Source organism: Podarcis muralis, chromosome 5 (genome assembly GCF_964188315.1).
Source record: "Podarcis muralis chromosome 5, rPodMur119.hap1.1, whole genome shotgun sequence".
Lineage (NCBI taxonomy): Eukaryota > Metazoa > Chordata > Lepidosauria > Squamata > Lacertidae > Podarcis > Podarcis muralis.
In genome coordinates, this window is record NC_135659.1 from 62,412,383 (window position 1) to 62,426,583 (window position 14,201).

Sequence of the window (14,201 nt, forward strand, 5' to 3'; positions counted from 1 at the left end):
TTTTGGAATGGAAGCAGACTTGGACCATGGCATGGGTGGTGGCTAATTAAAATTGTCTCCTGAAGTGACTATTTGACCTGGAAGGGAAGATGCTATTTTTACCTTTTGTGGCTTTCCTGATACTGGTGTGACTTGGTGTGTGTGTGTGTGTGTGTGTGTGTGTGTGTGTGTGTGCGTGATTGATTTTAATTTTTAAAATTGTGCATGTTATCACATTTCTCAAAGCAAACCAAATGGTTCCTCTATATTCCATTTCCAGTTGAGAATATGAAGTTATCAACTAAATTGCCAATAATCTATGCATACGTAACAAGGGTTAAACCTCCGTACCACACTCTTGCTTTGGATCAGTGGCTCTCACAGATGATATATTTCCATTGTTAAATATATATATGAAGGTGACCACGTATTTAAATGTACACATAGTGAAAGGCTGAATCTGTACTCAGAGAATAAAAGTCAAGCCACATTCTCATGACCTGTGGGTGGATCAAGTGAGGAGGCCCATTTGAAGGGGAAAACACTGCCCAAACCTATACAGACCCCTCCCTAACCTCATCTCTTTCAGCTGCAGGTTGAAGACAAGGATGCTGCTGAATCAGACTGTCTGTTGCAGCATTTTTGCCATTGTAGTCTGCTAGAAACCTCTAGGATGCTTGCAAGGTGGGTGTGAAGCATTATTCTGCCTGTGGCAAGGCAGTAAAAGATGCTACTCTCGCCCCTCCCCCCACTTCTAGTTAAGGTGCACAATACTCAAGGCTAGTCAAATTATTTTGGCACCTGAAGCAAATAATTCCACCTCTCCCCCATCCATGGCAGTAATAATGCAGTAATAATAAATTAAATAATAGTTTGCTGCCTGTTCCCAACATCCACAATCAGCTGCCTGGCTCTGTCTAACAGTAGGGCTGGTTCTATATGAAGCTGATAGTCCATTTATGTCCAGGAGCTGGTATTCAAAGTTATATGGTCCCTAGATTCCATTTAGCTATCATGGTGAACAGCCTTTGATAGGCCTATCCTCTCTGGATTTTTCTAATTCTAAGCTAGGTTTTTGGGTCTCTGGGCACGAGAGGAAAAGCACCACCATTGGCCCACCCTATCCGTACAGTTGCTTCAAAGAAAGGGAACCAGAACTACTCATCTCCACAGCTGATCTGCATTATAAAAATCCCTCCACTGTTGAATGTGATTTTGAAGCCTTGATTTCACCAGTCATATCTTTGCAGCATAGAAAGTGAAATAAAAGATCTTGCAGGAGCTGCTGTGCTGAGAGTTTGTTTCTGCAAAAATCGGAAATGGGATTTCTGTGCTAATCACAAGGGAAAAGGAATGTGAAGAGAGGTGGAAGAAACTACAGCTTGCGAAACATTTCAAGGTTGTACTTTATATAATGCCAATGCCTCTTAGCCAATAGCAGGGTTGAATGTATGTTCTCCTCCATACTCTGCATTAGTTGGACAAATGAATGAAACCATTATCATGTTAGTTTTCAACAGTGCAAATAAATTTCCGATCTGCCTTTTGGGGTCTTTCTTGACAGCATGCCAAAAAACCAGAGTTACATAAGATGGCTTCATTAACAAAAGAGGTGTATTTAAATTCAAATAAAAATATTACAGAACATAGTGTGTGAAAATATGTAACTTGGCACCTAATTGTTACTTCTTTTTAAAAGTTGCTAAAAACTAAAAGCATGGTCCAGATCCAAATATATCTCTCCTCACGTGGTGGAATGAAGAGTCCATAGATGAGAAGGCTATCAATGGCCACTAGCCATGAGGGCTTTGCTCTATCTCCACGCTTGGAAGCTAGATGGGCCATGGACCTGATCATGCCTGAGAATGGGAAGCTAGGGTCAAAGGGGGTGGGCTTTGGGTGCAGCGAGAAACCTTGAAAGGAAAAGGATTTCTAGTACAGGAAATTCCATTTTTATATTTATTTCTGCTCCATCCCACTGTCCCTTATCCCAAAATACACACTCACACAGCTCCTCACTACTATTGATCTATGTGCCTGACTTCCAGTAAGAAGGAGAAGGAAGACATTTCCTGTGTTGGCCAATCCTTCCTCCCTAGCATTCTCCTTCCATCCTCAGCCACATTCCTGGACTCTACATTCTTCCGGGCTTCCACAGTTGTTGTTTTCAAAATGATGACATATGGGAAAGCCCTCAAAGCTTTCCTAACCTATCACAGTTTGGGAATTACTGCTATAAAGGCTTCTGCCAAGCCTGGAGCAAAAGCATGGGTTTTGGAAAGCAACACTAACATGATAAACCAGCCTCTTGTGTTGAAAATTCCCTTAGTTTCAGAAGTATTCTCATAGCTTGGTAAAATGCAGCAGGTTCTAAAAGCAGATTTTTCCAACTGCACACATTCCCCATCAGACTTAAAAATAAATAAAAGCTGAACGAACACAAAGTGTGCTTTGATCCTTGCTTATACCCTATATCAGTGGTGGTGTTTCTCCATAGGAGCCAGTAATTCTTATCTACTATACAGTGGGAATCCATGTATGAACCTGCCTTAGTTCAGTAATGAACGGATGCGAAACCAGGAGTTATTTAAGGGTGTTTACAAGGATGCAATGACCTGCTGAAAGAGGAAGGCAAAAAAGAGGAGGCTCTGATGAGAAAGAGGAATATGGTTTGGGAAGTCTAAATATGGGGAAATGACTGTGTACATGCTGTCATTTAACTGATTAATATGCTTAACTGCTTAATATGCTTAATAAACACTGGCATCTCTAATAACTCCCCCCAAATATTTCCAACAGCTTCTTATTAGCTTTCCAACTACCTCACTTTTTGTGCCCAACTGCACACTAACAAAAGCCTTAACAACATGAGCTTTGCTAGATCAGACCTTCGACCCATCTCATCCAGAAACAGTGGCCAACTAGATGCCCATGAGAAGCCCACAAGCAGAACAGGAGGGTGATAGTTCTCCCTTGCTTTCCTATGCTGCCTCTGATTCTGGAGAGAGTAGCCATTATGACTAGTAGCCACCCTGTATGAATCTGTCTAATCCCATCTTTTTAGAGATTGCGAAAAGCCAAAGATCCATGTAACTGTTGATGTGTAGGATGCATACTATATTCTGTACAACAGTGATTTCCATGTAGAAATTTTGCCTTCAAAATCTTTGAAATGCTCCTTAGTATCACAGAATCATAGGATTATAGAGTTGGAAGGGACCCCAAGGATCATATTATTATTGGCCTCATTGGCTTGTCAAAAAATAAATAAAAGCTTCAAAATATTACTAGGCCATCTCTCCAGCAGATACTCTTTCAAGTTTGAACTTGGTCACATCAACTTGATTTGTGCAGCCACACAGCCCAGTGTAGGGCCAGCCCAGTTTGACCTAGTCCATGTTTATGGTGCTTAAACTTTATGTCTTTTTGGACACAGAATCCTGAAGGAACCAACACTAAATTTCTGTAGGCACCATGCAGACTCTTACATAGTGATGAGGCCAGATATCCACGTGATATGGCTTAGGAGGTCACATTTTGCCCACTCCGCTCTCATGATGCATACTAGCCATACTCCAAAGGACATTTGGAGACCTGCAGATGTAGGGTGCTATAATAATAATAATAATAATAATAATAATAATAATAATAATTTTCCTGCTTCTAGCTCCCCATGCAGAATAAGAGAGCATCTTCCACCCTGGTGGTGTGTTCTTTTGCATGCCTGTCGGCAGCCATGTAAGCTGAAAAGTATCGTTCATGATGGCTAGGGTCATCCCAACCTCCCTATGAAGAACACGAGAAATGTGTGCTGTTTTATTTCACCCTTCATTCTTACTTACGTCAGAAACGAAATTGGCCTTTCAGAAATGCCAAAGGCTGGCCTGACATAGCCTTTAATATTTGCCTTCTGTTTGCTTTGTGGGAACAGAAGGGAAGCATCTACTCATTGTTGGCATTTTCTGCACCAAATATCTGCGTTTTCTTAATCAACGCAGTTCAAGTTTGGAACATTTCCATAATTTGTATTGACTCAGCTGTCTCTGTCCATTCTGCTTCTTTTATGCTTGCAAACTGAGCACATTCACGTACCCTGGGTGAACAGAAGCCAAATCCCAAAGGGATCTTTTTAAAGCCTTGACATATAGACCAACGTTATAAAGTATTGCACAACCCACAGCTGCTTATAGGATTGTGTGACTATATTATGGTACAGTAGCAAGCTATGGCACAGTTGCATTGGTATCCTGTGCAATGGTGATTACGTGACTGTTTTACAGAAAAAGGATTTATCTTGCTAGTGGATGCAGTAACTATCAGCAAATGTTAAAGGCACTGAAAATATATTCTAATTGGCTCGTTTCAACCCAGGGATTTTACACAACTGTATACTGAATAATTTGTTCTTTCCTGACTTTTCTCATGCAAATCCACAAACATTCATTTCAGTTCTCAAGAGGATGATTTTCCTTATTTCAAAAATCTTTAAAGAATCTCCACATCTCTCAACGATTGTTTCTGGCCCAGAAGATCTCAGTCATAAAACCACTTTCCACACTTCCCTTCTGATCTGTGACTCCTGGTAGCCTATCTGTTAGGGAAGGGCCATAGCTCAGTGGTAGAGGATCAGCATTACATGCAGGAGGTCCCAGGTTTATTCCCTGGAATCTCTGCATACAGCTGGGAGAGACCCCTGCCTGAAACCCTCTGCCAGTCAGAGATGGATGGATCAGTGCTCTGACTCAGTATAAGGCAGTGGCGTAGCGTGGGTTGTCAGCACCCGGGGCAAGGCAAGTAATTTGCGCCCCCTAACCCGTGGATTTGCGCCCCCTAACCCTAACCCCCAGATGTTGCGCCCGGTGTGGCTGCCCCCCCTGCACCCCCCACGCTACGCCACTGGTATAAGGCAGTTCCTATGTTCCTGTCTGCACTGGGGCAAATGTGTATCTGAAGCTTCAATACCTTTCCTGTGTAATATTGTAATTCTCATAGGACACAGGACTTTTTATCCTTAGTCACCGTGGTTTACATTTTTAATGTGTTGTTGTAAGCCACACAGAGAACACTGTTGTGGCAAGTCATACATTATATTATAAATAAATACAGTGGTACCTTACATACGCTTCAGGTTACATACACTTCAGGTTACAGACTCCGCTAACCCAGAAATAGTGCTTCAGGTTAAGAACTTTGCTTCAGGATGAGAAAAGAAATCGTGCTCTGGCGGCGCAGCGGCAGCAGGAGGCCCCATTAGCTAAAGTGGTGCTTCAGGTTAAGAACAGTTTCAGGTTAAGAACAGACCTCTGGAACGAATTAAGTACTTAACCTGAGGTACCACTGTAAAGTCTCTGTAAGTACCTTTAAAAAAAAATTAGCCTAAAGCTATAAGTCTTCTGAGATGTCACAGCTTCTTCACACACTGTACGTTCATTTCCATTAATAAGAAAGCCTAAGTAAGTCTCACCGTGCCTTTACTATGATACCAGAGTTGAGCCATCAAACACGTGTTTGGAATTGATGTTGTTTGATGGCCAGGGAGAGATCAGCTGCAATAACTACATACTTGAATTTGTACTCTTTCCGGGGGACTCTACTGAAAAATCTGTTTGTAAATTCTTGGGTCTCCCAAGCTTTTTAACCATGTAAGAGTACTATACAAATACCTACAAGACTCAGTTAGTGGGGATTCAAAGGAGCTTTCAGCAGCCATAGAACGGATATATTGCAGAGCATGATATGTACCTTTTTAAGTGGCAATGTGTATACTTTCTAATGCCTTTGCATTTAGTAGAGTGGAGGTGCATAAGGGTGTGTTTTCTTTAACTGAAGTGAAACCGACACCAGCAGTCCTTGAAACATTTCCTGAAAATAAAGGAATTATTTACTGAAACTATATAAATGCCAGGTGTTGCTTACTGTTTGGTGCCTTCAATACAGGAGACTGACTGCCTCTGCCCAGCGTGAATCCACACACCTTGGTCACCATGCGAGGCCCTCGTTTAACTGGGGACCCGCCAAGTGTTTAAAACGCTGGTAAGCAAACTTCCCGGCCACACAGAGCTCTTCTTCAGGCCTGGTGTTCACAGGAAAGGAACACCTGCTCTGCCAGGCTCACTTTCCACCCAGCAAAGCCTGCAAACCAGGAACGACTCTGAGGGAGAGAGAGAGAGGAGTCGCCTTCCAGCAGTTCATCCCGAAGTGTGGCAACTTTCCCTCAGCCTTCAGGCGCCTCGCCTCTCCTTCGCTACCTCACACACAAACTCCAGGCCCCGCCTCCCTGGACAGGCCCCGCCTCCGGCTCCTCCCACCCCTCGTGGCGCAGCCAGTCAACGCGAGGCTGTGACATCAGCGCAGGGAAGCCGACCGGGGAAAGGAGCGAGGTGGATACATTGTAGCGATTCCTTTTCCTGTCTCGGCGCTCGAGAGACGTTCCGCGAGCAGCCGGGCGCTGGGGCCAAGCTGGGGCGGGAGGGGAGCCGCGAGAGAAGGGCGGGCGGCCGCTTCTTCCGGCCGGGAGCTCCGGCGGGCGCGGGTCGCAACAAAGGAGGGGTCGCGCCTTTCGCCAGCGCCCAGGAGGATCGGGAAGACCCCTGAATTTCCGACCCGGCTGCCGCGCGCAAAACTTCATACTGTTGGGGGAGAGGGAGGAGGGCGAGAAGGAGGGGCGAGGCGAGGCGGCCCGGGAGGGAAGAGCTGCTGGTGGCCTCGGCTCCCCCGACGGCACGATGCTGTCCAACACCCAGAACCAGAACCCCCAAATACTTTTCCCCAACCCGCCGCCGCCGCCCCCGCCGCCGATGCAGCCGCCCCAACAGCAGCAGCAGCAGCAGCAACTGGCCCAGCAACAACAATTCCCCCAGTTCCACATCAAGTCCGTCCTCCCGATCAAGAAAAACGCCATCACGGATGATTACAAGGTCACCACGCAAGTCCTAGGGCTGGGGATTAATGGGAAAGTTTTGGAAATCTTCAACAAGAAAACTGGAGACAAATTCGCTCTGAAGGTAAGGCGGGTTGCCGGCGGTGGGAGCGGAGCGAATCGGGTCGAGGTACCGGGAGGCCGATTCTGATCCTTTTCTTGATTTAAAAGTTTTCCCTGCCCTCTGTTAGAAGTTTTAAATTCCTGTGGGGCTGTCATCCCCATGAAAGCAACCGCCAAAATGAATAGTGGACTTGTTTCCGAGTAAACACTATTAGCATCGGGCTCTTGTAGACCCTGCCTATGGCAGAAGATCGATCCATAGCGGCGTAGAACAATAAAACTTGCTCCATTTTGGTGCGTGACGTGTGTCTATCGGGGGCGGCTGATCGGGGGTGGAGGTGGGGGTGGCGGGTATTGTGTCTAGTTTAAACCCGCAGGCTGGCGAAGTTGCAATGGAGGCGCCGCGCTTTACGGCCTAGGCAGGAGTTCCGCACTTACTCACCAGTGGAAAGTTCTGCCCCCTTTTGGGGGGGGATGGGGGGCAGCTGATGATGTAATCACGTGGCGGGGTTTGTTTGGTTTACTCTTACTTCTTACTCCTCCTTACCAACGCCGCCTTTTTCAATCGGATCCCGCGTTTGAATGAACGGCGAGGAGTTGCCGGGGGTGGGGGATCCCCAGCGGCTCGAGAGCGCGGGGTGGCTGTAATCCTAGCCCCACTTACCTGGGTGTAAACCCCACTGAAATCATGGGGGGTGGGCGGGTAGGCACGGGAAAGCTCACGCTGTCCAGCCTTGGAGCCAACTCCTAGGATCCGAGGGGTCTTCGACCCCTCCCAATAAAATATTTGAAGGGGCTGCCCCCCTCAAGTTGACGGGTATTGCCATTCAAATACTGTGCGTGCACCGTGCCATGTGATCGATTATTCGGGGCGGGGCTTCCCTGGGACCCCGGTTATTTTATTCAAGTTGGCAACCCTGTGCCCAGTGTTGTCAATATAGGCTTGGCACTTGACCCTTCTCTCTCTCTGCCCCCCCCACCCCACCCTCTGCAGGGGGTTGCAATGCGTTTTGTGAGCGGTCGTGTCCTAGGACTGGGAGAAGGGCTTGGCTCGTGTCTCCGCGGGGGGGGGGGGGGGCGACAAACAAGAGAATCGAAAGCCAGGCATGGACAGCTGCTGCATCTCACGTGGGGCCGCCGCAGACCGCAGCCCCCGGTGTAGAAGTGTAAACGAGGCGGGGGGGAGGACGACTCCGTAACGACTCGGAGGTGGACCCGCCAGCCGCACTCACGAGCCATTAATTTTGGGTCCCGTGGGGGGGGGGGTTTCCTTCTCTCCCACCCCTTCCCCCGCTTTTATTTAAAGTCCCGCTTCTGTAAAAGCCTCCCAAAGTGGTTCGGGAGGAGGCAGTTCCTGGTCTTTAGGGAAACGGTTAGTTTCGCCATCGCCGGTCCCTCCCCCTCTTTCCCCGCAGGTCTGAGTAAGAGGAGGAGGAGGAGGAGGGAAGAGGCGAAATGGACCCTCCGCCGATCTCTGCTCAGCAGTGAAAGGAAGGCGACCGCGTCGGGGAGGAGGGGCTTCCGTGGGGAGTCTTCTCCTCAGGCTGGTCGTCTATAGTCACGACAAGGCTTTTTAAAAAGGAAAAAAAGCGCCGCCCACCATGAGCAGGGAACCTCTTGGTGAGGAAAATGGAGATTCGCCAGTGGTCCTCTTAACATGTATGTTGACAGCTCACGTGTTTCCTCAGCTTTGACACGGGAAAGAGGGCACAGGGCGCTTGGACTTCCTTGGCTGCCCCCTGAGTGTGTGGGGGGGGGTCCTTTTCTGGTAAACGCTCTCGAAGTCATTTTCAGGCACTAAGGCCGCAATCCTAACTCCACTCACCAGGGAGCAAGCCCTACTTTAGTTCAGTGGGGTTCACTTTCGAGTAAACGTGGTTGGGCTTCTGCTGTAAACCGCCCCCCCCCCAACAGACACACACCACTTTGAGCCTCTCCTGAGTTATTTCTAAGGACATGTCAATTTGTGTAAGGGTAAAACACAGAAGATTAAAAAAAACCCTAGTGTACACGCGCGAGACCATATGCACTACAATTGAAGTGCCCTTTGTATTTCCTATAAAGTGAATGTAAAAAATATAGCTTTGTTAGAACGTGCGCCCTGTGTAAAAAAAGCATAGCTGTCAACTTTTCCCTTTTTTAAAAGTGAAAGTCCCTTATTCCGAATAAGATTCCTTGCAAGAATAGTTGACAGCTATGAAAAAAAGGGGTGAACCCCCCCTTCTTTCTGTTCTGCATTCTCAACTTTCAGATTTCCACATATGTAGCAGGTGAGAGGCTAAAAGATATTTACAGTGTTATATGTAAAAATCCTTTTGTATTATATTAGTTACAGAGAGCAGTGTCATTTGTGAAAGCATGCTACGGTTGTGGGCGTTCCTAATACAGTTTATGTCCGAACTTTTTATTGGGAATATCTCATTTTGAGTTTAAATGTGAGTTCATTTTACAGGTGGGAACTGAGGCTGTGTGTGCGTGTGAGCGACTTGTCTACCTAGATAGGAGAAGCATGACTACCTAGATACTGGACCTGGGACTCCCGGTTCCAGATCCACCCATTCATCTATGACATCAGGCTGGCAGTGGCTGTTCTGGGAGGTCCATGTGGTATAGAGTGTTGGACTTGGGAGACCTACATTTAAATCCCTGCTCAGCCATGAAGTTGACTGGCTGGCCTTGAGGCTGTCTGTCTCAGCCTAACCTTAATACCAATTAATAATAAAGAATACTGGATGGTAACAGCCAAAATAGCTTTGCAACTAAGACCACAGAAGTTATTAGCCCACAATTATCCAGGAGAGTGGGGTTTTTTTTACCAGCTTGAGCTAAGAGACAAAACTTTCAGATAGTGGCTGAATACTGTGTCATTGTGTCTCTGGTTTTTGTGAACTGAAGCCTGGAAGAATAAGGTGAGAATGAGCAATAGAATCCTTAAGTGGTAGAATCTACTATCCTGAAGTGGTCAAATGACCTTGGGCAGCAACATCTTAAGTGAAAAAAAGATGCAGCAGAAAGCTAACACATCGGGGAAGTGAGCTGGAATATATATTGTTTCTCTGATAGCCCCCCCCAAAAAAACTTAACAAAGATTGTATTTTACCTGCAATGAAATTCAACAGGTAGATCCCTCAAAACCTCCATTTCCCCCCTGCGCTTAAAATCGTACAACCTCAGGGTTCTACTGCTTCATTCTTTTGCATATAAAGATCAGCCCTCACTGGAATGCCAAGGGAGACTGCTGTTTTTCCATCCATGAAATGGAAATAATGCAAACCTACCTTGCAGGTGTGTTGTAAGGGCATAAGAAAGGAATGTAAAGCACCGCGGTGACTAGTATTCTTCCATCTTCTTGACCTCCCTCCTGACATTGGTTTGAATACAGTGGTACCTTGGGATGTGAACGGGGTTCGTTCCGGAGCCCCGTTCGCATCCTGAACAGAACGTAAGGTGCGCTTGCGCAGGTCGCGTTTCGCCGCTTCCACACATGCGTGTGACGTCATTTTGACCGTCTGCGCACGCACAAGTGGTGAAACCTGGAAGTAACGCGCTCCGTTACTTGCGGGTCACCGTTGAGTGCAACCCGAATATACTTATCCTGAAGCGTATTTATCCCGAGGTATGACTGTAATTTACATTCTGTGTGACTGGCTGACCTCCTCCAATGGAAACTTTTTAGAAGTAAAACTCTCCACATGGGTCTGAATGATCTCATAATACTTTGCATACAGTCAATGTTTGTTTTGTCCTTTGTTTCGAAACGTACCTTCTCATCACTAGTATTTGTGTAATATTTCTGCGTCAGCTGTCACTGCCTTCTCACTTCAGAAATATTATGGTGCATGAGGACAGTATGCCATTACAGCACTACTGTCGAAAGGTGCTGGCTTGTGTGGCTGTTGCATATAACCAGGGTGTGCCTTTATAAATCTCCTTTATGATGAACACAAATCTAATCTAAACCAACCATGAACAAAAGGCTTAACAAGACTCAAACCCACAGCCTTGTGAAATAAAGTTTAAAGAATGGAGTGAGCGATTCCATAAGATTCTGCCAGTAAGAAAATGGCACCTTCATTGATATTCCTTCATGTGATTCATCATATAATAATAGTTATCTAAAAGTTAACCTGTAGAATGCTAATTACCCTGACCATTCTCATTTCTAGAGACCCCTTGGGCTTAATTCAATAAGGCTGATTCAATAATTATATTAGACAGCATTGTGGTGTATTGTTCATTGTGACATAGGTGGTACATATGTGTTTGGAGCATGAACCCTTTTCTAAATGACTTTGGAAGTGGTGAACTCTTACGTGAGATGGATACATCTCTGCTGCCTATTCCAGAAATTTGGAGCAGCCTGTGTCTTAGACATAAATTTGCTCCCACACATTAGCTGTTCAGAAATGCTATACATTATCTTGTTAATTGTAAACATGGGAAAAGAAGAAGTCTCCTTCTGTTGCAATTAAATCTTATTTCCCCTTTTTCTGAAACATCCGTTTTACAAGCAACTGGAAAGAAAAACCCTGGCAATTCTCATGCAAAGCAAATGTCTCTGTGTAGCCATAAATGCTGAGCTTAAAAAGAGCCTGTGGAAAATGCTCTTTTACCTAATCAGCTGAATGGCAGATTCCTGCATTTTGCCGGAGAACATGCACATTTATCACTATTATTATGTCTGAGACACACTAATTCTATCCCCCCATCTAAGCTGTAAATGAATAGGCTCAGCTTCTATTTTGACAGAACACTCTTAATCAATTCAGCAGTTGCCACAACCACTCTAAATTGTAAGTTTCTAACGCTCCCCTGTTGAAGCAGGAGGAACGAGGGTTGGGGTGGAAAAGAAGGCGTACACTCCAGTATCTCCATGACCACTCTGCGTTGAAAACATGGGTTGAGATAAGGCATGCAGGTCTCTAAGCGCCATTGATCTTGCCGACAGCAAAGCACAATGCCACAGTCATGCGCTGTATCTCACTTTGACTTTTTTAATAAACTGGAACCAATTAAAGTGACGTTTATAGGCTGGGAGTAATAAGTTAGTGGTGAATAATACGTCACACAATATTAAACTTTGTTCTTAGAACCTAGGTCTTTTGTTATTTATCAGTATGAGACCTGTGCAGATGGAATGTATGTGGCCAAATGTGATATTGCCAGAGTTGATCAGTGGTTAGAGAACTAGACCAGAGACTTGGGGTGGGTGGGTGTGTCTGTGTGAATCTATCTCCAGTATTGGCCTTCTGCAGATCAGTTCACCTCATGTCTGTTACCTTCTTTTCTTTGCATTGGACAGAAATAAATAATGGCATCTATCTTTGAGGGTTCAAAGAGATTTAATTGTTTGAGAGTTTGAGCAGGTAGAGCTACCTGTTGTTTACTGATGCCTGGAGTTTTCTTCCAAACTCATCATATGCCAAAGAGGGGCTGAAGTGGGGCATATATACAGTACATTAGAAATATATTGCTTTTGTTTGGTTGATATCCATATCTGTATATAAACTAAAGGCGACTATTTAGCAATGTCAACACAAAATAATAATAATAAAATAACTGAACAAACCAGATATCTGGAAAGAATTGCAACACAGCTTGTCTTGCTTCCGGTAAGGTTACAAAGGATTGGACTGAGTTGTTGCCAGGAGCTAAAGCTGAAACTTTCCCTGCAATTCTGCCCATTTGACTCTTCCCATTGGTCTTTCTTGTTTCCAGCGGTCATGGGGCATTAATGCAAACTTGGCTCAAAGGGGAAGACAATTGTAAACCTCATAAATATTAGAGTACTGCTTCCAGTTATGCTTGGTCCTGTTGGGAATTCCCTTGAAAGGGCCTGTTGCTAAATCTGCCCTCATTTTAGGCGCTCTTACATTATGATTTGATGATTACTTATCTCCATGATATGAACAGGGGGAAATGGTTTCATTTATTTAAGAACATGGGTTACTACAGACATATCATCATATAACATTAAAACCCAATCAAGCAATTCAAAGCAAATTGAAGGGTGTACATCAAACAATAGAGTTCGTTTCACAAAAACCACACAAATCTTAACTGTCAAAGGTGAGAGGTGCATCTTTAGCACATGATAGAAACTACATAATGAGGCTGCTTGACATGCCACCTCCTCTGGGAACTCCATGTTTTGGAAATTGTATTAAGTCCATGTATGTTTAAGCTGAACAAATCTAAGTTTCCCAGCAAAGTGTTTCAAGTAGCCATGGTATATAGGACAATCTTGTCTACAAAATATATTTAGAGCACAAAACAATGCAGGTCTGCTTAGAAGTAAGCTCTATGGAGTTAAGTTGGGCTTACTCCCAAGTAAGTGTGAAGAGGATTTCAGCAGCCATTCATTAAAGAACTAAAACTCAGCAGTATGATAAAATCTTGCAGGTGACTTCCTTTACAAGATGTTGGCTGGTCACTGATTTCTGCTATACGAATTGAAATTGGAGAAGCACTCAGTAGTAATTAAACCCTGGCAGGTTGAAAACAGCAAGTTGTTTCTGTATCCATTCAGACCTGGACACCTTTTCCTCTAGAAAGCAATTCTGTAAAGTGGAAGGAAACTTTCCATTGACAGTGGCAAGTAGCTCAGGAGAAGCACTTTGGCAAGATTTGTACTATATTGTCCTCGTCAAATGGCAGCTTGAAGGTCAATGTTTGTGGCCAGTTATTTGCAGAAATGATTGCTTCCCCCTCAAGCTGCTGAAACATCTTGACAGACAGGAATAAAGTGTATGGACGATGGGAAATCTGGAGTATGTAAATCACTGCTGACTTTATACCTGGATCTGTTTATTGTTAATGAGGTCCAGGCATTATGTGACACAGATTGCAGAACTGGGAAAACAACACCTCAGACTGAAAATTCAAACCTGATGGTGTTTACAGCTTTATATGAGATCCAAGGACATGATGTGACTGGCTTCCTTAATTCAACTTTTTATTAAAAAAAATACCAGGTGGCCTTCATCTTGGTATTGGTTGTTAGCATCACATTCTCCCATACCCTTTTGGAGAGGCGAGCCATTGCTGTAGCTGCCAGTACGCTTGTCCAGCTCAGTGTGGATGGAGAGGTTGCTAGTTCTGATGGAGCCCAGGCAGACTGAATCGTCTACGACCTCAAGTGTGTGGTCACCAGTATTGATGCATTGAGTTTGGGCAATGTTCTGACCCTTTATCTGCCTCAGCTGCAACAAAACATGTCTCTCCCATATTGGCTTCTACA

The 14,201-nt window shown here is 44.9% G+C and overlaps 2 protein-coding genes across 2 annotated transcripts in view; one reads left to right on the forward strand and one right to left on the reverse strand.

Annotated features, from left to right (window-relative positions):
• The window catches only part of EIF2D (eukaryotic translation initiation factor 2D), a 103,169-nt gene extending 96,994 nt beyond the window's left edge, over positions 1 to 6,175 (reverse strand). Inside the window, exon 1 of the mRNA XM_077929026.1 lies at positions 5,896 to 6,175. The gene's annotated coding sequence lies outside the window, so the exon portion shown is untranslated. The remainder of the gene's footprint in view (positions 1 to 5,895) is intronic.
• A 221-nt stretch (positions 6,176 to 6,396) lies between these two features.
• MAPKAPK2 (MAPK activated protein kinase 2) overlaps positions 6,397 to 14,201 on the forward strand; it is a 77,216-nt gene continuing 69,411 nt past the window's right edge. Inside the window, exon 1 of the mRNA XM_028734382.2 lies at positions 6,397 to 6,983. Coding sequence (XP_028590215.2) covers positions 6,705 to 6,983 — 279 coding nt within the window. The 5' untranslated portion in view covers positions 6,397 to 6,704. The remainder of the gene's footprint in view (positions 6,984 to 14,201) is intronic.